This window comes from Gobio gobio (genome assembly GCF_949357685.1).
Source record: "Gobio gobio genome assembly, chromosome: 22".
NCBI classification, from domain to species: domain Eukaryota; kingdom Metazoa; phylum Chordata; class Actinopteri; order Cypriniformes; family Gobionidae; genus Gobio; species Gobio gobio.
Genome location: NC_137118.1, coordinates 45,715,855 through 45,741,414, shown reverse-complemented (window position 1 = coordinate 45,741,414; position 25,560 = coordinate 45,715,855). Strand labels below are relative to the sequence as shown.

Genomic DNA, 25,560 nt, shown 5'->3' with positions numbered 1-25,560 from the left:
GGTAAATATTAAAGGATGCATGGTAAATATTAAAGGATGCATGGTAAATATTAAAGGATGCAAGGTAAATATTAAAGGATGCAAGGTAAATATTAAAGGATGCATGGTAATATTAAAGGATGCATGGTAAATATTAAAGGATGCATGGTAAATATTAAAGGATGCATGGTAATATTAAAGGATGCATGGTAAATATTAAACGATGCATGGTAAATATTAAAGGATGCATGGTAATATTAAAGGATGCATGGTAATATTAAAGGATGCATGGTAAATATTAAAGGATGCATGGTAATATTAAAGGACACATGGCAATTTTAATGGATGCATGCGAACCCGTGTCACCAATGTAATGGAAGTTTATGATATGATGCATTATGCACTGCTGCAACTTGTAATCAAACGCTTTCCCAGACTGAATGCTCATTTTTAGCGAACATCCCAGTTTGTAACTCACCTTTCTTGTGATTTCGGAAGAGCTCCAGCTGTTTCTGCTGCTGCCGGCGCAGGGTGTTGACGATGGCGATGGCCAATCGCAGTGCTTCCCGTGGGTAACCGTGAGATCTCAGTGCATCTACTCTGGCGCAGGCCGTAGGGACGTGTTCTGTGATAGAAACCCCCCCCCAAAAAAAACTTTAGCAAACCTCAGACGAGCACAGCAGAAACACATTCACCCGCACGCAAAAGGCTAGCGGGGACAGAAAATAGAAATTCCTTTCATTTAGCCAGAAACTCTTGTTCTTGCTCCGTATAAAGCCTCCATTCATCGCTTTTTTCCTAAACTCGCTCTCCATTTTTTCTTAATGCTATAGAACTGCATAACACAAAGAGGCGAGTCAAGCAGACGTCTTTTTCCGGCCGGGCCGCTCACCGTGCCACAGGGGCCAGCCGCGAGAGTCAAAGAGCGAATTTTCAGTGTTGTCATGGTAGCAGTAGTTGGTGTAGAGGTCGTCGTTGATAATGTGCTGTAAGTGGCTGTCTTGCCAGTGGAGATCGCATGCCTCGATGGCTCGCGTGAAAACCGTCCGGTGGGGCCGGGTGCCCGAATCTGAGGAAGAGGAGGAGGAGGAGGAGAGACAGGGAAAAGGGAAAGGAAATTGCTCTGTCATTCTCAATGCTAGCTCTGAGAGCGATTAGTGCATGGAGCTGAACTGTCATTCACAGCTGGGCTACACACCGGCTCGACTGCTGCAAGGTGGCTTTACACACTACAGCCGGCCCGTAGAGCTGCAGGACATTATTATATCGAGCCTTTCGGCAGGATTAACTACATACAGGAACTAAGTAAACAGGTCAAATATTTCTGAGTGATAACACCAATGAATCAGTGAATTAAAAGAAGTCTCTTCTGCTCACCAAGATTAAAAGTTTGATCAAAAATACAGTAATATTGTGAAATTATCACTGATTTATTAATAATAATAATAATTAGTTGCACAAGAAACATTTCTTATAATCAATTAGAGCTGCACGGTTCAGGACAAATTGAGAATCAGCATTTTTGAATGAATCTCTTGAGTGAATGATTCAATGACTCACTCAAATACTTCACTTGTTTCATTACTGGATGAATCAGTGTTTTAGAACAAATCTCTTGAATGAATGATTCAATGACTCACTCAAACACTTCACTTGTTTCATTACTGGATGAATCAGGGTTTTTGAACGAATCTCTTGAATGAATGATTCAATGACTCACTCATTAAGACTTCACTTGTTTCATTACTGGATGAATCAGGGTTTTTGAACGAATCTCTTGAATGAATGATTCAATGACTCACTCATTAAGACTTCACTTGTTTCATTACTGGATGAATCAGGGTTTTTGAACGAATCTCTTGAATGAATGATTCAATGACTCACTCATTAAGACTTCACTTGTTTCATTACTGGATGAATCAACGTTTTTGAATGAATCTCTTGAATGAATGATTCAATGACTCACTCAAATACTTCACTTGTTTCATTACTGGATGAATCAGTGTTTATGAACGAATCTCTTGAGTGAATGATTCAATGACTCACTCATAAAGACTTCACTTGTTTCATTACTGGATGAATCAGTGTTTTTGAACGAATTTCTTGAGTGAATGATTCAATGACTCACTCATAAAGACTTCACTTGTTTCATTACTGGATGAATCAGTGTTTTTGAACAAATCTCTTGAGTGAATGATTCAATGACTCACTCAAACACTTCACTTGTTTCATTACTGGATGAATCAGGGTTTTTGAACGAATCTCTTGAGTGAATGATTCAATGACTCACTCATGAAGACTTCACTTGTTTCATTACTTGATGAATCAGTGTTTTTGAACTAATCTCTTGAATGAATGAATGATTCAATGACTCACTCATAAAGACTTCACTTGTTTCATTACTGGATGAATCAACGTTTTTAAATCAATCTCTTGAATGAATGATTCAATGACTCACTCATAAAGACTTCACTTGTTTTATTACTGGATGAATCAGTGTTTTTGAACAAATCTCTTGAGTGAATGATTCAATGACTCACTCATAAAGATTTGTTTAGAAACCATGATATATTTTTTTCAGGATTCTTTGATGAATAAAAAGATTATTAATGTTTTGAATGTCACTTTCAATCAATTTTCTGACACCACTTAGCAAATAAAGCATTCTTTTTTTTTTTATCGTCAACAAAACGTACGTCAACACCATATCATAAATATTGAATCTATCGCTCCACCTTATTGCAAAATCTCTAATTAAATCTAGACATTTATCCGACTAGTCTACAGCTCATTCATACCCAAAATACCCCTGCCTTAGGAAAGGGGAAGTCATTTCCAGCAATTACCTGTCTGGAGCATGAATATTTATAACAAAACACATCATAAAGTCTCTGCAGACGTTGTCGCCTCGGTATAAAAGACCTGACTAATCGAAAAGTTTCAATAGAGCTATTTCCCCCCCGCCCCAACCCTCGCTTTTGCCCAGAGTTATGATTAGCACAGCAAGGACAAAAGCCAGGGAGGAAGTACTGAAGCGCTGTTATTAGGGGCATTCCATTAGTCACACAAAGCCTAATAAAAGGGGCGCACGGTTGATTAAAACACCCACCATCATCACACACACACACGCTTACCTTGGTTGCCGTGAGCACCCTGAGGCAAGGCATTGGTTAAATTGGGCAGCTCGTTGCCGTGGTTACCGTCCTCCAAGGGACACACGTCCACACTGTTCCACTTCTTGAGCTGCCTGAGCCAAGCGGCCTTCTGCTCCGGCTTACAGTGGGGGTTCAGCACGATACACATCCACAAGGCACCTGGGAAAGACGGGCAGCGTCAACACAAAGACGGATAGAGGAATATGGAGGATCCCAGAGAAGAAAGAGACGGTCTAGACCAGTGTTTCCCAACCTTTCATGGCACCCTTTGAACATGTTCTCCATTTTGTGGCTCCCCCTTGCATACGTTACGCTAGGGGTGTAACGGTACAGATTGCTCACGGTTCGGTTTGTGTCACGGTTTTAGGTTCACCGTTTCGGTACGGTTCAGTATTTGCTATGTCCAGGGAAAAAAGGACTACTGTCAAATAAAAATAAAGAAAATAATAAGAACAAATCATTTAAATACAAGCAGCAGCACAAATAAACACTATTGAGCAAAGATACTAATCAAATAAAGGTTTTTCAGGTACGTCTAACATTAGTTTTCAGGTACAGAAATTGATCAAATGTAAAATAACATTGCATGTTTGACTGTATAAATTAAAGATTAATCCTATTAAACTTACAAAAGCTATTCAATCAAGAGCAGTGAGTGATGTCCTTGTCTTTTGTTGTTTGACATTAAACAGACAGCAGTAAAGGCTACTGCCCCTTTAAGACCTAATGCTACTGCCCCTTTAAGACCTAATGCTACTGCCCCTTTAAGACCTAATGCTACTGCCCCTTTAAGACCTAAGGCTACTGCCCCTTTAAGACCTAATGCTACTGCCCCTTTAAGACCTAATGCTACTGCCCCTTTAAGACCTAATGCTCAGATATGCGTCGTCTTTCTCGACTGTATAGAGTTTACTTAAGGCAGGGGTGTCCAAAGTCGGTCCTGGAGGGCCACTGTCCTGCAGAGTTTAGCTCCAACTTGCCTCAACACACCTGTCTGGAAGTTTCTATGATGCCTAATAAGACCTTGATTAGCTAGTACAGGTGAGTTTAATTGGGGTTGGAGCTAAACTCTGCAGGACAGTGGCCCTCCAGGAGCAGGATTGGACACCCCTGACTTAAGGCATATACAGACTATGTCTGCTAGAATACTCATCAAGATGGACATGTTGACATACTTTTTGTGTGAGTTTGTCCGTTCAAGAGCAAGACTTGAAAGAGAACTCTATATTTGCGCGCTGTGAGACGTGTGCGCGCTTTCGGTGAGTGCACAGAGAGATTTTCTCACAGCGCGTGACTTCTCATTCGTGTCTTCTTGCACTAAACCCGGGTGATGCACATCCGGCAGGACTCGCATGCATTGAACAAAGTTTACAAAGAGAGAATTATTTGAAACGTGAGAAGAAAAAAAAAATATATATATATATATATATATATATATAAATATATATATTTGAAGGCCTTTTACACGGCACCCCTGCTCTCGTGCGGTTGGGAAACACTGGTCTAGAACTTCAGATAAATAGGTCAGCTGACTGCTCGACTGAACGCGGTTACGGTTAACACAGACAAACGAGTGTACTGTACCCTTAAGACTAGCTCGGCCAATCACGTCTGTTTAAATCTGATGGTAATAAAGTAATCCTGAGACACTCATGACAGCAATTTCTCAGAATTATCATCATTTGTTTGCTCATGCCTGATGAAGTTGACAAGGAACTGAAGGCAATTCTTTTGATTGAATGAATAACCAGATATGATTTGTTCATTATTGAGATCAGCAGGGCTGGGATGAAACTCCATCCATCCATCCATCCATCCATCCATCCATCCATCCATCCATCCATTGCTCTCCATCTATCCATCCATCCATTGCTCTCTATCCATCCATCCATCCATCCATCCATCCATCCATCCATCCATCCATCGCTCTCTATCCATCGGTCTATCTACCAATCTATCCGTCCATCTATCTATCCATCTATCCTTCTATCAAACATCCTTCGGTCCATCCTTCTATCCTTTGGTCCATCCATCCGTCCATTTATCTATCCATCTATCCATCTATCTATCTATCCATCTATCCATCTATCCATCTATCCATCTATCCATCTATCCATCTATCTATCTATCTATCTATCTATCTATCTATCTATCTATCCATCGCTCTCTGTCTATCCATCCATCCATCCTCTATCCGTCTATCTATCTATCCATCTATCTTTCTATCTATCCATCCATCCATCCATTCATATGTGTCTATCTGTCAGTCAGTCTATCCATCTATCTTTCTATCCATCATCCTTATCAGTCTATCTATCCATTTATCCTTCTATCATCCATCCATCTGTCCGTACATCCATGTATCCATCCATCGCTCTCTATCAATCCATCAATATCTGTCTATCTACCATCCATCCATCCATCCATCCATCCATCCATCCATCAATCCATCCATCAATCCGTCTATCCATCCATCAATATCTGTCTATCTACCATCCATCCATCCATCCATCCATCATCCATCCATCCATCCATCCATCCATCCATCTATCCATCTATCCATCTATCCATCCATCTATCCATCAATCATCCATCCGTTTGTCCATCTATCCTTCTATCTACCCATCCATCCCTCTCTATCTATCCCTCTCTATCGATCCATCCATAGCTCTCTATCGATCCATCCATCCGTCCATCTATCCATGGATCCATATGGTCATGATCACCCGATACTCTCAGAAAAATGTAAACAAAAATCAGCCTACAACAGCACAATATCAGTACAAATGTTTGCTGAATAAAGAGAGAAAAACACTTGTGTTATTTGCAGTAATCTCCTAAATCTGTTGATTAATCTGTCTGGCTGATATAACGGCTGATCGCTAGGAAAAATGATGGCAGCCAATGAAGTTCCTACTCTATAAATAAACCAAACGCTCACAAATCCTGATTTGAAAAAATAATAAAAGTAAGAAAGATGACATCCATCCAGAAATACAGGCCACTTTCAAGCCAAAGAAGTTGAGCATAAAGGCCGGATCGATACGCATACGTCCCTCAGCGGGGCAAAGCTGCAGAACGTCAGCAGCCAGCAGCCGCAGCCCATGAGGTTCATCTGGCCGCTAATTCATCCCATTGGCTGCATTAGGCAGTGATGTATGGAGCCTGACGCGAGCGCCATGCCATGCGGATTGTGTATGATGGTTTAATCACTCCCAGAGTGCTCCACAATGACACACTGAGAATACCTGCTAGACCCAGCTGAGCGGAGGAGAGAGAGAGAGAGAGGGAGAGAGGGAGGAGGGGCGAAGGAGAAAACAACGAGACGGGGGGAGAAATGAAGGGAGCGGGAGAGACAAATGTATGATGGCAGGAGAGGAATTAGATAGCGGCGAGAGAAAAGAGGGGAAGACAAAGGAGGAGACAGAGAGAGAGAGAGAGAGAGAGAGAGAGAAGGAAAGCAGGAGGGAGAGATGTGAGGAAATCTGGAAGAACACGGGAGGCTCGTGGGGGGATGGGACGGAGTCTCGGCTCTTTGTTTGGGCATGAAGGACAACAGACGTGGAAAAGAGACGGGAAAATATGCACCCCAGAACATGCAGATCTCAGGCACTTTAAGAGACCGCAGGAGGTTTAGAAATCAACAATATATTACTACGGGAATCACAGTGCAAACTCATTTTTTTGTTTGTAATAATAATAATAATAAATAATACAATTAATATAGTATAATGAATAAAATATATTAAAAAAAAAATAAAAAAAATTATATATATATATATATATATATATATATATATATATATATATATATATATATATATATATATATATATATATATATATATATATATATATATATATATATATATATATATATATAAAATGGATGCACAAGTTGAAATGATAAAGAAATTTTAATACATAATATATAGTAATATAATAAAATATATAATATAATAGTAATAATAATAATATAATAGTAATATAATAAATATAATATAATAATATAATATATAATAATATATAGTAATATAATAAAATATCATATATAATAGTAATATAATAATAATAATATAGTAATATAATAAATATAATATAATATATAATTGTAATATAATATATATATATATTATTTTATTATAATTTTTATAACTAATTTGTAATTATTATTATATTATAATTATTATTATATTATAATATATATTTTATTATATTATATTATATATTATTATATTGGTATTATTATTATTATTATTATATTACTATTTTATTTTATTATTATATTATATTTTATTAAAATATAATAAAATAGCAATATAATAATAATATATAATATAATATAATATAATATATAATATAATATAATATAATATATAATATAATATAATATATAATATAATATAATATAATATAATATAATATAATATAATATAATATAATATAATATAATATAATATAATATAATGATGCACAAGTTTGTGCCGGGAAGTTAAAATAATAAATACATTTTAATATATAATATTATATAATATATCTCAGAGACTTTACACTAAAATTAAAAGTAAAAATAAGACGTCAACTTTGATGTCTTCAGTAGTTTCACGCAACAACAAACAAACAAACAAACAACATCCACACAACTCGCATAGTTCGATTCATGAGCGAATGATTCTTATGAATCGGTTCGTTTAAATGACTCACATCCAGCGTTCCATAAAATGCTACTACAAAAATATTGATGTTAAAAGATTGTATAGTTTATCTTGGGGTTATTTACATGAATAGTTAGAGCACATTCTTAGATGACATCTCAATGCTCCCAGTGAAGGAACTTGCTTCCGTTTCACACATAAAGAAAGCATTAAGTGGACACAAGAATCGGTCATCATCCCTAGAAGGGAGCGAACCTGAGATTATCAAATCAGTAAATACAGACAAAACAAGACACAATAAAACACTTCAAAGTCTAAACCAAAGCAGAAGTCCTGCACATCCCCAGTCCATTACAAACTGAAGCGGTTAAGGCAGCTGTAATTCATTACGACAAGTTCACAATAAGGGAAGTGCGACGTTCGGGAGCGGAGAGCGCTTCACGCTAATCAACACGCCGCTGGCTATTTATCCCGCCATTGTCTTAAACTTGCTGGCTATCCGGCTTTGTGTTTGGACAATGTGAAGGATTAGCGCTCGCTAGTGTAATTATGTCAGCTGAGAGAAGTCGTGGCCTAATTTCCAGCTCCTCCGTCATACGCAACCTAGATGAGAAGGAGTCGCTTTCAGCACAGCGGCCCCTGTGCCCAGATTAATTAAAACAATATTGAGCTTAGCCCAAGAAATTCTTGCACACATGCACACCGTCATGCGCACACACACACACACACGGAGTCCTCCCTCCCCCTTACTCTGACTGAGTCTTTCACGGACGTAATTTGAGCTTTCACTCCAAATCTCATCCCTGCTGTCAGCACGCCTGTCTCGAGCGAGAGCATCCCATAATTCCACTCTCTCAGAAACACACACAACACTCCAGCAGTGGGGCTTTCCACCAGACACACTGACACCACTAATATTAGCACTTCTATTGTATTCTATTCATGATTTCTGCTGGTTAATATAATATAATAGTCTAAATTAATATAGTATAATATAATTGAATATATAGTAGAAATACATGGCTACTACCACCACCACCACTACTACCATTACTACTACCATTACTACCACCACCACCACTACTACCATTACTACTACCATTACTACCACCATCATCCATTACTACCATTACTACTACCACCATCATCCATTACTACCGCCACCCCCACCACTACTACCACTACCACTACCCCTACCACCACTACTACCACCACTACTACCATTACTACCACCACCACCACTACTACCACTACCACTACCCCTACCACCACTACTACCACCACTACTACCATTACTACCACCACCACCACTACTACCACTACCACTACCCCTACCACCACTACTACCACCACTACTACCATTACTACCACCACCACCACTACTACCACTACCACTACCCCTACCACCACTACTACCACCACTACTACCATTACTACCACCACCACCACTACTACCACTACCACTACCCCTACCACCACTACTACCACCATTACTACCATTACTACCACCCCCACCACTACTACCACTACCACTACCCCTACCACCACTACTACCATTACTACCACCACTACTACCATTACTACCACCACCACCACTACTACCATTACTACCACCACCCCCACCACTACTACCATTACTACTACCACCACCACCACTACTACCACTACCACTACCCCTACCACCACTACTACCATTACTACTATGACCACCACCACTACTACCATTACTACCACCACCCCCACCACTACTACCACTACCACTACCACTACCCCTACCACCACTACTACCATTACTACCACCACTACTACCATTACTACCACCACTACTACCATTACTACCATTACTACTACCACCCCCACCACTACCCCTACCACCACTACTACCATTACTACCACCACTACTACCACTACCATTACACCTACCACCACTACTACCACTACCCCCTACCACCATTACTTCCATTACTACTACTACTACCCCTGCCACCACTACTACCACCACTACCACCACTACTACCACTACCCCTACAACCACTACTACCACCACTACTACCATTACTACTACTACCCCTGCCACCACTACTACAACCACTACCACCACCACCACTACCACCACTACTACCATTACTACCACCACTACTACCACTACCACTACCCCTACAACCACTACTACCATTACTACTACTACTACCCCTGCCACCACTACTACCATTACTACTACCACCACTACCCCTACCACTACTACCACTACCACTACCCCTACAACCACTACTACCATTACTACTACTACTACCCCTGCCACCACTACTACCATTACTACTACCACCACTACCCCTACCACTACTACCACTACCACTATATATTTTAAAATTTGTTTATTAGTATTTCCCAGCAAAAACCTTTGCTACATCAAATTACAATATATATAATATTGTAATTTAATGTATTATTATTATTATTATCAATAATAATCATTAATAATATAATATAATATACATTATAATGTAATAAATATAATATATAATAAAATATAATATAACTATGATATAACTAATATAATATATAATATAATATAGCTAATATAATATAAGACATGTCTGAGAGTTGAATGCCTCTATGAGAGGAGTAGGGTTTAGAAATAAATGTTTTTGGTGAACTCATGACGCTTGTACTCTTATATATTACTGAATATCATAAGACGTCAATTTCGATGTCCTTACTGGCATCACACAACAACAACACAAACACAAACAAACACCCTCTACACCAGTAGTGAAGTGTGTGTGTGAATGTCGTTCATGAGTGAAGGCTGCAGCTCTGTGGGGCCGACGGCAGGCAGGGCGATTGCCACTAGCGGCACCAAACATAATTGCGAAAACAATGAATAAAAGCGATCCGAGACCCGCCTGATGCAAGCGCGCCTTTGTTCCCCCGACAAAAGCGACCCGCTCGCAGAGGAGGGAGCGGAAGACGGATGGAGGAGGCGTCGGAGTGAAGGATGCTGGGAGGGGCGGGTGTATAAATCTGGGCTGTAATCTCCCTCTCACACTCGCTGGCAGCCGCTCCGCCGCTCCTCATCCTCAGCCCACCTGACCGCCGGTGTCAGATTAAGTGTCCGGGATTTAATGAAATGGTCTTCGCATTATCGCGCCTGTCAGGAGGAAGAGGAGGGGGCAGCCTTCATAACGAAGGCCTCTCCAATTACGCCGGGGCTTAGAGGGCCTGACAGGCGTAATGATTCATCTGAGAGAGAGAGAGGGAAGATGTGCCCCTCAGATCTCACTCTCCTCCTCTTTTTAATGAACCCGAGTCTCTCCAGCAGTTCTTCAGGGGTGGAGGAGCTCTCAAAAAGGCGGCAGAGTTGAGGAGCACACCTGGAAGAAACATCCGCCTCGGCCAACACGTCGAGTTATGAACACACTGAACACAGAAATACCACGGCTTGAAATGGAAGCTGTGCTCGTCTTTTCTTCTCTGTTGTGCCGCGAGTGAAACGCTTCTCATACAAGAACAAATGTAGGGGCGGGGCTTGATTTTGTCTGTGGGGAATTGATTGGATGGTTGTGGTTTGCTATTGGTGGATCTCATGTGAGTGACAGATGGCCCCGCCCTCGTCATCAGAGAAGAGGAGTGATGTCACTGCTTGATTAAAGATTACGAGGCACGTGAAACTAAAACAATAAATGATGTGCACGGATAATTTATAATATACACTGCAATATTCCATTTAAAAAAAATTGTCGATTTGGATTTCATGGTGACTAATAAATATCACAAGCTTCAAACTGATTTAATATAATATAATATATATTCATTGTATTACATTATTTATATTACATTATTTATATTACATTATTTATATTACATTATTTATATTACATTATTTATATTATATTAATTATATTATATTAATAATATAATATAATATAATATAATATAATATAATATAATATAATATAATATAATATAATATAATATAATATAATATAATATAATATAATATAATATAATTAATAATATAATATAATATAATATAATATAATATAATATAATATAATATAATATAATATAATATAATATAATATAATATAATATAATATAATTAATAATATAATATAATATAATATAATATAATATAATTTAATATAATTAATATATAATATAATAATTATATTATATTAATTATATTATATTAATTATATTATAATATAATATATAATTAATATAATATAATATAATATAATATAATATAATTAATATAATATAATATATTATATTATATTATATTATATTATATTATATTATATTATATTATAATTAATATAATATAATTAATAATATAATTAATAATATAATTAATAATATAATATAATATAATATAATATAATATAATATAATATAATATAATATAATATAATATAATATAATATAATATAATATAATATAATATAATATAATATAATATTATAATATAATATAATTAATATAATTAATATAATAGAAAATATTTTTTGCAGATTCATAATAATAATAATAAATATATGGTTTAATACAAATACCACTACAACTATTATTATTATTATTATTATTATTATTATTATTATTATTATTATTATTATTAATAATAAAAATAGGGGAAGTTATTTTGATTAATGAATCTAAAACAATTACGTGGACAGAAATAATTTATAATAAAAACACTGCAATATTCATACAAATAAATTTTTCTATTTTAATTGTCAATTTTGACAAATAGCACAAACTATTATATATAATATAATATATCATATAATATAATATTTAATATAATGTAATATTATATTTAATATAATTTAATATAATATAATTTAATATAATATTATAATATAATATAATAATATAGATAATATTATATAATATTATAATACATAATAGCAAAGTTTTTTGCAGATTAATAATAATAATAATAATAAATATAATAATTCATATAAAAACTACTACCATTATTGTGATTATTATTATCATCATCCTTAATACTAATAATAATACAAATAAATTGAATACATGCATTTTATGCTAATTTTATTTAGATTAACAGTTTGCTTCCCATCCATTCTTGTGGTATCAATGGTTTCAAATTGATCCTAAATATTAAATATTACGCTTTGTTACACATTCTCTCTTCCTGTCTAAGCGAGCGGTTCCTAGCCGACTCAATCAGTAAACCAGACCAGACTAATCTGGGAGACATATTGCAAACCTCATTTCCCTTAATTCTGTGGGATGCAACATTACAAGTGTGTAGGCCTCGTGCTGGATGTGAGGCCCTATCCAGGGGCCACTCGTTAAACAGCCCACTTCCCTTTTGTGACACAAAGGGCCTCTCTTCCCCTTCCTGCAGCCTCTCCTCATCCTCCGTCAAACAAAAATCGGACACAGAAGGCCTCACTGCACACAAACGCCCCGCTAATCGCGTTCAACCCCGCAAATTCCTTGTAGTCGCACCGTCAGCTCGGAAACTAAAGCATCAGCCCTCTAAAAACGTCCAAACAGAGATATGAAAGCATGCAAAAATACAGAAAAAATAGCGAAATATTATTCCAGTGTAAATCAGCTGTTCTCTATAGTAAAGTGTAATTTATTCCAGTGATCAAAGCTGAATTCATCATCAGTCTTCAGTGTCACATGACCCTTCACAAATGCATTTCTGCATTTCTATTATCAATTCCAAAATCGGTGCAGCTTTTAAATTTACAGCCGTCTTTAAGCACCATCAAGTGATTTTTTAATTGCATATATATACATATATATTAACGTATTTATTCCTTTTTATAAATGGTTGGACTTGTTTTAATACATTTGCACTTGTGCACACTGTGTTATTTGTTTATTGTATGATTCTTTTATGCATAGTGATTGTGTGTTACTCTACGTGGCCTTGTTAATTGCCCCTTGGGGACAAATAAAGTGTTTACATTTACATTTTACATTTTTTATGCATTTGGCAGGCGCTTTTATCCAAAGCGACTTACATTGCATTCAAGGTACACATTTTACATTTAGTCAGTTCTTGCTTTCCCTGGGAATCGAACCCATGACCTTGGCGTTGCTAGCGCCAAGCTCTACTGTTTGAGCTATAAGTGTTGAATTGAATTGAATTATCAATGATGAGAACAGCTCATATTTTTATTTGTCACGATTTTTTGATGTATAGAAGGTCCTAAAGAACAGCCTTTATTTAAAATAGAATCTTTTGCAACATTATAAATGTCACTTTTGATCAATTTAATGCATCCTTGCCCAATAAAAGTATTAATTTCTTACTCTTACTGACCCCACACTTTTGAATGGTAGTGTAAATGCATTTAACAGTAAATGCGGCACATTTCCTAGCACAAGATCGAGTGATCTCATGGCTCGAACGCCGCGTCCGATATGCGGGTCCACCGGTCTAGTGCTTATCTCCCGCTCCGCTTCTGCGCTCGGCACCCGGGGACCCGGACGCCAGCAATTGTGCCCACCGAGTGCCAAGGCAAAATTGATGAAACATCACAGGATTTGAGAATTGGCAGGCTAGAGCGAAGTGGCGAGCCAGTCACAATTAAAATGATTACACGTCCTTCCAATTTTCCCCACTTTCATTCCAATAGTGCTGATAGCATGAGATCGAGACGGAAAGGCATGATATATTCCTTGTGTAGAATACGCTAGGTGGATTGAATGGCAGTAAAACAACATTTGTTGTTGGCTGCGTGCGTTTTGATCCAGTTACAGTAATTGAAGCAATAGAAGCAGGACGCAGCATTTCGGAAACGGGCTAAAGTGCGCCGACGGTTTCCAGTGCTCGGGTTCGCTCGTGTGCTTACCACAGTGTATTTTAGACGGAAACACCCGAGAGGGTTTTAAGTGGGAAAAGAATATGCAATATTGATCAAGAGCAAAAGCTACGAATATGCAATCTGGCAACTGCAGTATCCTCTAAATGGCCGTCCTCAGAGACGCAGGTGGATTTTAAACAGAGATCCGCACAGACGCTGAGTGCAGTGAAGTCTCGAAAACACGCCTGACTGAGAGACACACACACACACACACACACACCTACATGCATTTTAACGGAGTCCTATTCTGCTTTTTGACACGTGTCTTTAGTGTGTAATGTTGCTGTTTGAGCACTGAAACGCCTCCATTGTAGCCTTGAGTTCTTACACGTCACAATATTCCTCATCTAAATAATTCATATGCAGAATAAAGGGGCGGGGCCTGGTTGAGTTAGTTAGTAGTGTGTTGAAACCAAGCGATACGGAAGTGACTTAAACTGCAGTTCATGGACTGGCCACTAGAGACAGACTCCAGAAGGAGCAGAATCTCATTGAGCTCATGTTAAAATGGCCAACTTTACAGCAGAAGAAACACATGTTTACAGTCTGGGACAAACTGTGCTTTTGGTCTATACGGCTAATTTTGCCCTTCATGGCAACTGTGAGGGGGGTGAATTTTTATATAACTCATTCGTTTACATTATATAAAGCCTTAAAGTTCTGCATAATTAAGGGCGTGGCCACTTTGAGTGACAGGTGGATTGCCGTTTGTCTGCTGTCTTAGTCATCGCGTCACCTCAGCTCCGCCCACGTCCCGCCTCTTTGCCCATTTTCTGTTATCCGGGAGTGACAAGATGGCGACGGCCGGCTCGACCCGACTTTACGCTTCAAAACTGCTCTTCAGAATCCTATGGGTGACGTCACGGACAATACGCCCGTATTTTTTTACAGTACGGTTGAAACTGCCAGTTATGGTAAGGGGCGGGACATTTCCCAAACACCAATCACAACACACTGCTCCAGCCGACCAATTAGAGCACAGTGCTTTTCAGAAGGAGGGGCTTCATAGAGACAGAGCATTACTGACAGACTGGGAAGAGAGGAGCCGCAACAATGGAGAATATGAGGAAAATAATCAACATTACAGCAGGAAAACCTGCTCTAGAAGGTGTTTATTGTTGCCCTCTGCAAGGACGAGACGGGGTTGTTCTCACCTAACTCATCCCACAGCTGCCGGTATTTGTCCGTCATGGTGGTTCCCTGCTGCCGCCACAGAGCCAGCCGCGGGTCGGCCATGAACTGCTCGGTGATCAGCGTTAGCATGCGGGCGCCGTTAGAGTCCCGCATCTTCAGCATCTCCCGTACCTGCAGAACACGTGCAAACACACACACATTGAGCACGTGCACCACAACGAGAACAATGAGGAAAACACTAAACCTGACGCTGCATCCAAACCAGACATTCTCCATTTTCAACCGGTTCTAAATAGCCACAACTGTGACGCTAGGAGTCAGCAAAAATGCACCAAGGCGGCATTTAGTTGATCGAAAATACAGTAAACATAGTGAAATATTTTAAAAGAACTGTTCTCTATGTGAATACATAGTAAAGTGTAATTTATTCCTGTGATCAAAGCTGAATTTATCATCATTACTCCAGTCTTCAGTGTCACATGATCCTTCACTGATCATTCGCTGTTTAAGAAATATTACTCTTTATTCTGTGGTGGACAGTGTTGGGGGAAACGCATTACAAGTAACTTGAGTTACGTAATATTACTTTTTCCAAGTAACTAGTAAAGTAACGCATTACTTTTCAAATTTACAACAAAATATCTGAGTTACTTTTTCACATTAATTTGACTGACAGCTCTCCTGCCCCCATGTTGAGAAAAATAAGTGCAGAGGCGTGTGTGTGAACATGATGGTTATTGTAGTTCTATTATAGTGAGCATTTATTTATCTCACTTGCACAGTAAAGATTTTGTACTCCTCAAAATGAATAAAATCAGTCAAATGCAAAATCAGAATACTATGCAAACCGGCAATAATTAAATGTTAAATAAAACAACTATTTTTATGCATAATCTACCTTTATATTTAATTTACCAATGTCTTGCTGCTGACCTTTGATGATGAAAATTACTAGATTTTTTGTTTTTATTGGTAAAACTTTTTTCTCCTGCGTCCTATTCTACCATTATCCAGAATGGAGCTGCGCCCTCTACTGTTCATGCGGGAATCTGCATTTTTACCTCAGCCTGGGGCTTATTATTTCAATTTTGGTATGAAGAGGTCTTTACAAAAATATAACTTTTTTTTTTAAAAACAACAAAAACAAGCCCAGCCCAGGTGAGAAAAAGTAACGCAAAAGTAACGTAACGCATTACTTTTCTTAAAAAGTAACTAAGTAACTCAATTAGTTACTTTTTAAGGGAATAACGCAATATTGTAATGCATTACTTTTCAAAGTAACTTTCCCCAACACTGGTTGCGGAAACAAGAATCCATAGAAATGTTTCAAACATGGATTCTATGGAGGCTTGTTTCCGCTATCATGAGAAATCCTGTCCCTCTGTGAAATAGTGTCCGCTTAGGACCCAACGGTTTTAAATGCCTGATCAAAAGCTGTTATCGCGATGTTTTGTTTAATGACTGTAGCTTAAAAAAACTATAATATACAGAACAGGTGCACAAAATAAATACAACAGGATTTTTTTTTTAATTGTATAAACATTAAAGCGGGGCTTTTAAGATGTAGGGTAAGTGCAACCGTGGTGTATAAACTAAGCTAATCTGGTAGCTGTATGCTATGCTAGAACATACGCTAACTAAAAAAACATTAAGAATGAGATATGCTTGATTTCACAACTTATAGCTTCGGTTATATACTAGTATTATATAATATTGTGTTAAAATAGCCTTTAACGTCATATGATTTGCACGACGTTAAAGGCTATTTTAACACAATTTAAATGACAAAAAACTAAACTATTAGAATTGTAATCAGGCTCTGAACATATTACCCATTTAAAGTTCTTTCAGCCAATAGAATTGCTCTGGGGTCCTAAGCGGACACTATTTCACAGGGGGACAGGATTTGTCATGACAGCGCCACAGAATAAAAAATAAAAGGCAATTGCGAGTTTATATCTCACAATTCTGAGAAAAAAAGTCAGAGATTAAAAAGCCGCAATTATCTTTTAAATGGTTTTATTCCGTGGTGGAAACAAGCGTCCATACATTTCTGACTATTATCAATGTTGAAAACAGTTGTGCTGCTTCAGATGTGTGTGGAAACCGTGACACGTTTCCTTATTCATGATTCTTTGATGAATAGAGAGTAAAAAAAAAAACAGCATTTTTTTTTTTATATATATTTTTTTTACATTATAAATACCACTTGTGATCAATTTAATGCATCTTTGCTGAATACAAATTTAGTTCTTTCAACAACAACAAAAATTAAGTGTAGCTCCACCCACAGTGAAATCTCATTGGTTCAAAATTCCACTCAACATATGCATTAAACATTAGATGTTTTTTCTTACAGGCTGTGATTTTGTAGCTTTATTGCAGTATTTTGCTTGATGTAAGAGATCAACCAGACAATGCATTGAGTTTTCTAGCGGGTAGGTTAATGCTTGCATGCAAAACTTTCAGCATCACTTCTATTTTATCACTTCAAATGCTAATGCAGTGATGTGGAAAAGGGAAGATCATCAGAAGCAAGATGTTTTTAAAGGGATAGTTCACCCACAAGTGTAATTCCTCTCCCTAATGTCCTTCCAAACCCGCAAGACCTTCGTTCATCTTCAGAACACAAATGAAGATATTTCTGATGAAATCCCAGAGCTCTCTGACCCCTCCATACACAGCCATTTAACACTTTCAAGGGTCAGAAAGGTATATAGTCCAGTGGTTCAGGCACAGGCCAGAACAAAATTGTTGAATAAAGTCGTTATTTTTGTTTGTTTTTGTGCACTAAAGTATTCTTGTGGCTTCATAACATTAATGTTGAGCCACTGGATTCACAGGGACTATTTTAATGATGTCTTTCCTTCCTTTCCGGGCCTTGAAAGAGTTAAATGGCTGTCTATGGAGGGGTCAGAGAGCTCTCAGATCTTCATTTGTGTTCTGAAGATGACCGTATGGGTTTGGGACAACATGAGGATGAGGAATTAATGACAGAAATTTCCTTTTTGGGTGAACTATCCCTTTAAGCAGAGCTTCACCCCACCTTTGAGAACAGGAGATTGAGCTGTTTGCCCGAGCCGTGGTATCCCCCCTGGGACAGGAAGAGCTTGACCTGCTCCTGGACCTGCTCCTCATCCAAATGCCAGCAGTTCTCATCGTCCACGCTGGCCCCTGCTGTGGGGTCCGGGGCCCCTAATTCATAAATGCACAACCAAGAGATCAGTGAACGGTATGGTGATGATTCAATAAAAAATGTTGATCAAACTTACTACACATAAAATGAGAATGAGAGCCAGCCCAAAATCCTCAACACAACTAATGCAATTAATACAGAGTCGTATTCTGCTTCTGTTAATGTTCGTCTATCTTCAGTGTGTAATGTCGATGTTTGAGCGCGGAAACTGTTTCCAAAGAGTTATTCTGAACTCCGGAAACTCCTCCATTGTAGCCTTGAGTTCTTACACGTCACAATATTCCTCATTTAAATAATTAATATGCAGAATAAAGGGGCGGGGCCTGGTTGAGTTAGTTAGTAGTGTGTGTTGAAACCAAGCGGCTCCTCCCGCAGTTTCTCTTGAAGCCGATAGGGAAGTGAGTTAAACTGCAGTTCATGGACTGGCCACTAGAGGCAGACTCCAGAAGGAGCAGAATCTCATTGAGCTCATGTTAAAATGGCCGACTTTACAGCAGAAGAACACATGTTTACAGTCTGGGACAAACTGTGCTTTTGGTCTATACGGCTAATTTTGCCCTTCATGACGACTGTGAGGGGGGTGAATATTTTTATAACTCGTTCGTTTACTTTATATAAAGCCTTAAAGTTCTGCATAATTAAGGGCGTGGCCACTTTGAGTGACAGGTGGATTGCCGTTTGTCTGCTGTCTGTTAGTCATCGTGTCACCTAAGCTCCGCCCACGTCCCGCCTCTTTGCCCATTTTCTGTTATCCGGGAGTGACAAGATGGCGACGGCCGGCTCGACCCGACTTTACGCTTCAAAACTGCTCTTCAGAATCCTATGGGTGACGTCACGGACACTACATCCGTATAATTTACAGTCTAAGGTTGAAACTGCCGGTTATGGTAAGGGACCAATCACAACACACTGCTCCAGCCAACCAATCAGAGCACAGTGTGCTTTTCAGAAGGAGGGGCTTCATAGAGACAGAGCATTACTGACAGACTGGGAAGAGAGGAGCCGCAACAATGGAGAATATGAGGAAATAATCAACATTACAGCAGGAAAACCTGCTCTAGTAGAGCCAGAAACAGGTCCACTTTAATGAAAAGTGTTGGTCTAAAATTAAACACATGCCGGGGAAAGAAAACCCCCAAACCCCAAACAACGGCTGATGATTTAAACTGAGTCGACAATGCTGAGGGTCTATAGTAAAGATTTATTAGACGCCACATCAAACCAACTTCCTGCATTCCAGCCGTGACCTCACACAGGCCTGGCCTGATGAAAGCACTTCCTTTCCCCCTGATCTGCAATGTGCTGTTCGCTGACGTTTTGTCCCCCTATAATTGGCACATCCGCTTTAGATTTCCCCTTCCCGACAAAAGTGAAATATAATATGACCATTGTGCCTAATGCTGAAACGATAAGAGACTAGAAGAGTCTTTCTTTCCCTTCAGATTGATGTCATCAACAGCGCCAGGCCGCGGCGTAGCTCAGGAACAGAGCTAATGCTAATGGAAATGTGCATGAGCGTTACAAAAATCAGCCAAACTAAGTTTTAAAGGGGTGCTGTGATGGAAAATAGGATTTAGTTTGCCATTTTCACATTTAAAAAAAGTTTGATTTACTATATTTATAAACTAACTCCCTCCTCAGTCCAGAGAATCTAATGAAATTAAGATGCAAACACATCTTAAGACGATATTTTCACGGTTGTAAAGCCACAATTATGAGCTAATTAACATATTACCGACTATATTTACAGTCATTCTATGTAGCTTATGGAAAATGACTGATCAAAGGTCAGTAATATACAGAAATCTTAAAGGTGTAGGAGCAAAAACTGATCGTTTAATTCTAAGAATCTGACAGCGGGGGCAAAATTTATATATAATAATAATAATAAAAAAATAAAAAATAAAAATATATATATAAAAAAAATTCCCCTCTATATTTTTGCAATATTTTCTCCAACAGCTTTAAAACTTGCATTTTAAATTAGGCTTTATTTATTTTTAAATGATTCGTTATTTATTAATTAAAAAATAAAATATAAAAAAATAAAATATAAAAAATGAAATCTATTTAAAAAATATATTTATAAAATAAAAATAAGATAAAATAAATAAATATATATATATATATATTTATTTTTATTTTTTATATATATATATATATATATATATAAGATAAAATAAAATAAAATATAAAAATAAAATCTATTTTATTTTATTTTATATATATTTTTAAAATATAAGATCAAATAAAATAAAAAATATATATATTTTAATAAATATATAAAAATATATAAAATACAACAAAATATAAGATCAAATAAAATGTAAAAATCAAATATATTTATAAAAAAATTATAAAATCAAAAACTTGAACAAAACAGAAAATCTATTCTAAACTCAACATAAAAAAATGAAAGCGACAAAACATAACATTTTAACAAAAGTCACTGTAATATAAATATATAATCAGCAACACTTTACAATGAGGTGTCATTAGTTAACATGGACTAGTTAACATGAACTAACCAGGAGCAGAACATCTGTCACTGTATTTATTAATCTTAGTTAATGTTAGTTAATAAGATACAGCTGTTCATTGTTTGTTCATGTTAGTTGATTAACTAATGTTAACACATACAACTATTGATTTTAATAATGTATTAGAGATTATTAAATGCTGTAGAAGTTACTTCACGTTAACCAAGGAAAACCGATTGCAAAGTGTCACCATATAATGATATATCTAATGTTTTCATTGTTAATTCTTTCGCTGGTAATGCAGAGGTTGAGTTTAGCTGGCTGTGAGAGCAGGAATGTGAAGTATCAGGCTCTTGATATGGAGGGCCCTTTAGGCCGGAGCTCACCGTGCACTTGATTGATCTCCGAGTTCTGCGAGAGAATCTCGTCGGCCAGTTTCTGGGCCGTGGGCAGAACTTCTGTGTGGTGGACGGTGATGAGATACTGCACAAACTTCTGCAGCTGGTCCCTGTTCATCTGGAAAAGAGTCTCTGAGATGGGGAGGTGAAGTTTGACCTGCTCGGGCCTCCGTACACGGTACAGGGAGAGCGCCACCACGTGGGCGCAGTAGAAGATGTCCTTGTTTCCACAGCCGCACGTCACTGAGGTGATCTTGCAGCGGTCGAAGCTAATGGCTACGCTGCACACCATCTCGGGTTCGGACGGCGTGGCGGGTTCCGTTACGGTGCCGCTGAGATGGAAACCTGAGAGACAGAGAAACAAAGAGTTAATATCCTGGGATTGACGGTCACTGCATCCGCCAAACTCGGCTCAGGCCGTCAGCCGGCTCGGATTGTGGGAGATGCATTCGCTTCGACTGACCGGACATCAGCAGAGGATCACAAATACAACAAACTTCCATTCATGACTGTATCAACTCTGCATTTTAAATGATTAGGCTTTATTTTGCTCAAACCGATCAGTTTTCCTCTAGTGAATAAAATAAAAACATAAAATATAATAAATAAAACAAAGTAAAATAAAACACTTGCTTTAAAAAAAAAATGATAAAACATAAATATATAAAATTAAAAAATTATAAAATTAAATATAAATTATAAAACAATATATAAATTAAAAAAATATATACAAAATTAAATAAATAAAAAAAGTTATATATATATTAGGGCTGTCAAAAGATTAATCGCGATTAATCACATCCAAAATAAAAGTTTGTGTTTACATAATATATGTGTGTGTACTCTGTTAATTATTATTTATATATAAATACACACACATTCATGTATATATTTAAGAATTTTTTTTTATTTTTATATATAAAACATTTATATTTATATATACTATAGATTATATAAATGTATATACAGTACATACATGAAAATATTTCTTAAATATATACATGAATGTGTGTGTATTTATATATAAATAATAATTAACAGAGTACACACACATATATATATTATATATTATGTAAACACAAACTTTTATTTTGGATGCGATTAATCTTTTGACAGCCCTATATATATATATTATATATATATATACACCCTAACCCTATATAACATACATAAACAAATAAATATAAAATGAAATATAAATATAAATATAAAATAAAATAAATATAATTAAATAAAACAAAATATTAAATATTAAATATAAACAAATAAATATAAAAAGGAAATATAAATATACAAATATAATATAATAAATAAAATATATAAAATAAAATAAAACACCTGCAATAAAATAAATATAAAACAAAACATAAAAAAAATATAAATATTAAATAAAATATCAAACAAACAAACAAACAAAATAAAATATTGAATAAATATAAAACAAACCAAAACACTCACATTAAATGTATGCAAAAGTACAATGAAATCCTGAAAAGTGATACAGGGACAGTGTAAAGAGGGAGAGAGGATGAGGAAGTCTCAGTTTACTGTTGGTGAACAGATGTCTATGTACGCGCGTGTGTGTGTGTGTGTGTGTGTGTGTGTGTGTGTGTGTGTGTGTGTGTGTGTGTGTGTGTGTGTGTGTGTGTGTGTGTGTGTGTGTGTGTGTGTGTGTGTGTGTGTGTGTGTGTGTGTGTGTGTGTGTGTGTGTGTGTGATATGGGCGGAGCTGCTCGCGACTGCCGTGTGCCACTACAAAGGCAGGACTGAATAATACAGATGCTCATTTGAATATTATTTTAAGTGCTCTTGCTGCCGATCCAAAAGAGGCGGAGAACCATACATTAACTAGCAAGTAAAGCAGATATTAATGAGGCGGCCCATCCGCCCAACGCCCAGGGAGTTAACATGAGCCCGTCTATAGCAGACTTCACTTCCTGCTTGGGCGGTTTCCAATATTTAAGCATTTAAATCCCGGTTTACTACATTTGTGTCTTTGTTCTATTGTTTTCATTTAGTCAAGTGCCTGTATTTTTGTGGATTATAAAAATAAATTAAAAATAATAATTAAATAAATTAAAAATATGATTAATAACCGTTTTCATTTGGCCCACTGTTTGTATTACAAAAAAATCTAAATCAGTGAAAAAAATAAAATAAATTAAAATTAAAATCAATAAAGGCAAATAAAAACAAAACAAAAAAATATATGAATAATAACAGTTTTCATTTGTCACACCGTTTGTAATTTTATTATAAGTGTATTATATTAAAAAAAATAAAATCAATGTAAAAAAAATAAAATAAAAAATCAACTCAAATAAATATATTAATAACAACATTTTAATTTGTCCTGCTGTTTGTATTTTTATTATAAGTGTATTATACAAAATTAAATATCTAAATAAAAGTAAATTAATTAAATATATGAATATATTAATTTATAATAACCATTTTAATTTGTCCCACATTTTTTATTATAAGTGTGTATTATAAAAAAAAGTAAAATAAATAAAAACAAAATGAACTAAATAAAAAAAAAAAAAAAATCAATAAAAACAAAACAAAAAAATGCATTAAATATATTAATAATTCAATTGTAATTACAAAACTAGAAATAAAATTATAATTAAAAACAAGTGTTCATATTCATTTTGTGGTGTCCGTTGGCATTGACTAATGCAGGTTTGTGTGTGTGTCACTATAACAAAACTGCAAGAAAACAATACATTATAAAGAGCTATTTAATGGTGTGTGTGTCCCACATTCAGATCAACTGTTGCCTAAAGGCTAAAGACAGACTCCGCCCTTTAATAGCACATATCCTGTTAGTGGTGGAGCGGCCCACTATTGCAACAAGAGAAAAGGGATGAATGTTCGAGTTTCACTTCCTTTCTCAATGTGCTGACCCAGCAGCGTCCACCTCTACGCCTCTTCCACATCGCTAAATATATTCGATCACTTGAGAAAAGCTTCATCTTGTAGGATGTGGAGAAAGAAGACGCCAGGAGCGATTTCTAAACCCAGTTGGAGAGCCTTGAAGAGAGGGCCGAACGCTCTAATCCATGTTTCCAGCTACAACTCTTACATAAGACACGCTTCATCCTCGGTTTGCACTGGTCATGTGCAGGTTTGTGTGGAAACAAAAGATGTGTGTAATACACCACTCGCTGTGTGTGTGTGTCGTTTGGACACTCAACAGCCCGGGTCCGATCCGGAGTAAACACTTGACGTGCGTCTAGACGTCTTCAGGGGGATTCCTCAACGCAAACCACCATCCAGCTCAGGAAACAGCGCTGCTATTCTTCTGCACGGCAAGCGGACAAAAGCGGCGATGTTTCGTGCATCACGCCGCAAATCAACTAATTATACAGGCGGTCTCCAGGTGGCCACTTACAGCGCTCCGCTCAATCACCAAGACACAAACACTTTAACTCTCAGACGACGAGCTCAGCAGTCAGCTTCATAATCCAAATTATTTTTCTCTAAAACACTCCCCGAGGACGGGGAAGGTAATAATGAAAGTAAGCGCAGATTTGGAAGCCAATATAAACAAACGCAGGAGAGATTCTGCTATTCATCACCACACAAATGAATCTGGAGCGGCGCGTGTGTATCGCCGCTGACGCTGTGAACACACGACACACACACACACCGTCCTGGGTCACCTCAAAATACACAAACACACACACGTCATTCACATCAGT

The 25,560-nt window shown here is 36.9% G+C and overlaps 1 protein-coding gene across 1 annotated transcript in view; it reads right to left on the bottom strand.

Annotated features, from left to right (window-relative positions):
- The window catches only part of LOC307118278 (zinc finger SWIM domain-containing protein 6), a 110,145-nt gene that overhangs the window by 25,592 nt on the left and 58,993 nt on the right, over window positions 1-25,560 (bottom strand). Inside the window, exons 2-7 of the mRNA XM_079803854.1 lie at window positions 21,843-22,199; window positions 18,827-18,975; window positions 15,801-15,951; window positions 3,114-3,293; window positions 872-1,048; window positions 458-604 (exon numbers count right to left, since the gene is read on the bottom strand). Of these exons, the coding sequence (XP_079659980.1) occupies window positions 458-604; window positions 872-1,048; window positions 3,114-3,293; window positions 15,801-15,951; window positions 18,827-18,975; window positions 21,843-22,199 (1,161 nt within the window). The remainder of the gene's footprint in view (window positions 1-457; window positions 605-871; window positions 1,049-3,113; window positions 3,294-15,800; window positions 15,952-18,826; window positions 18,976-21,842; window positions 22,200-25,560) is intronic.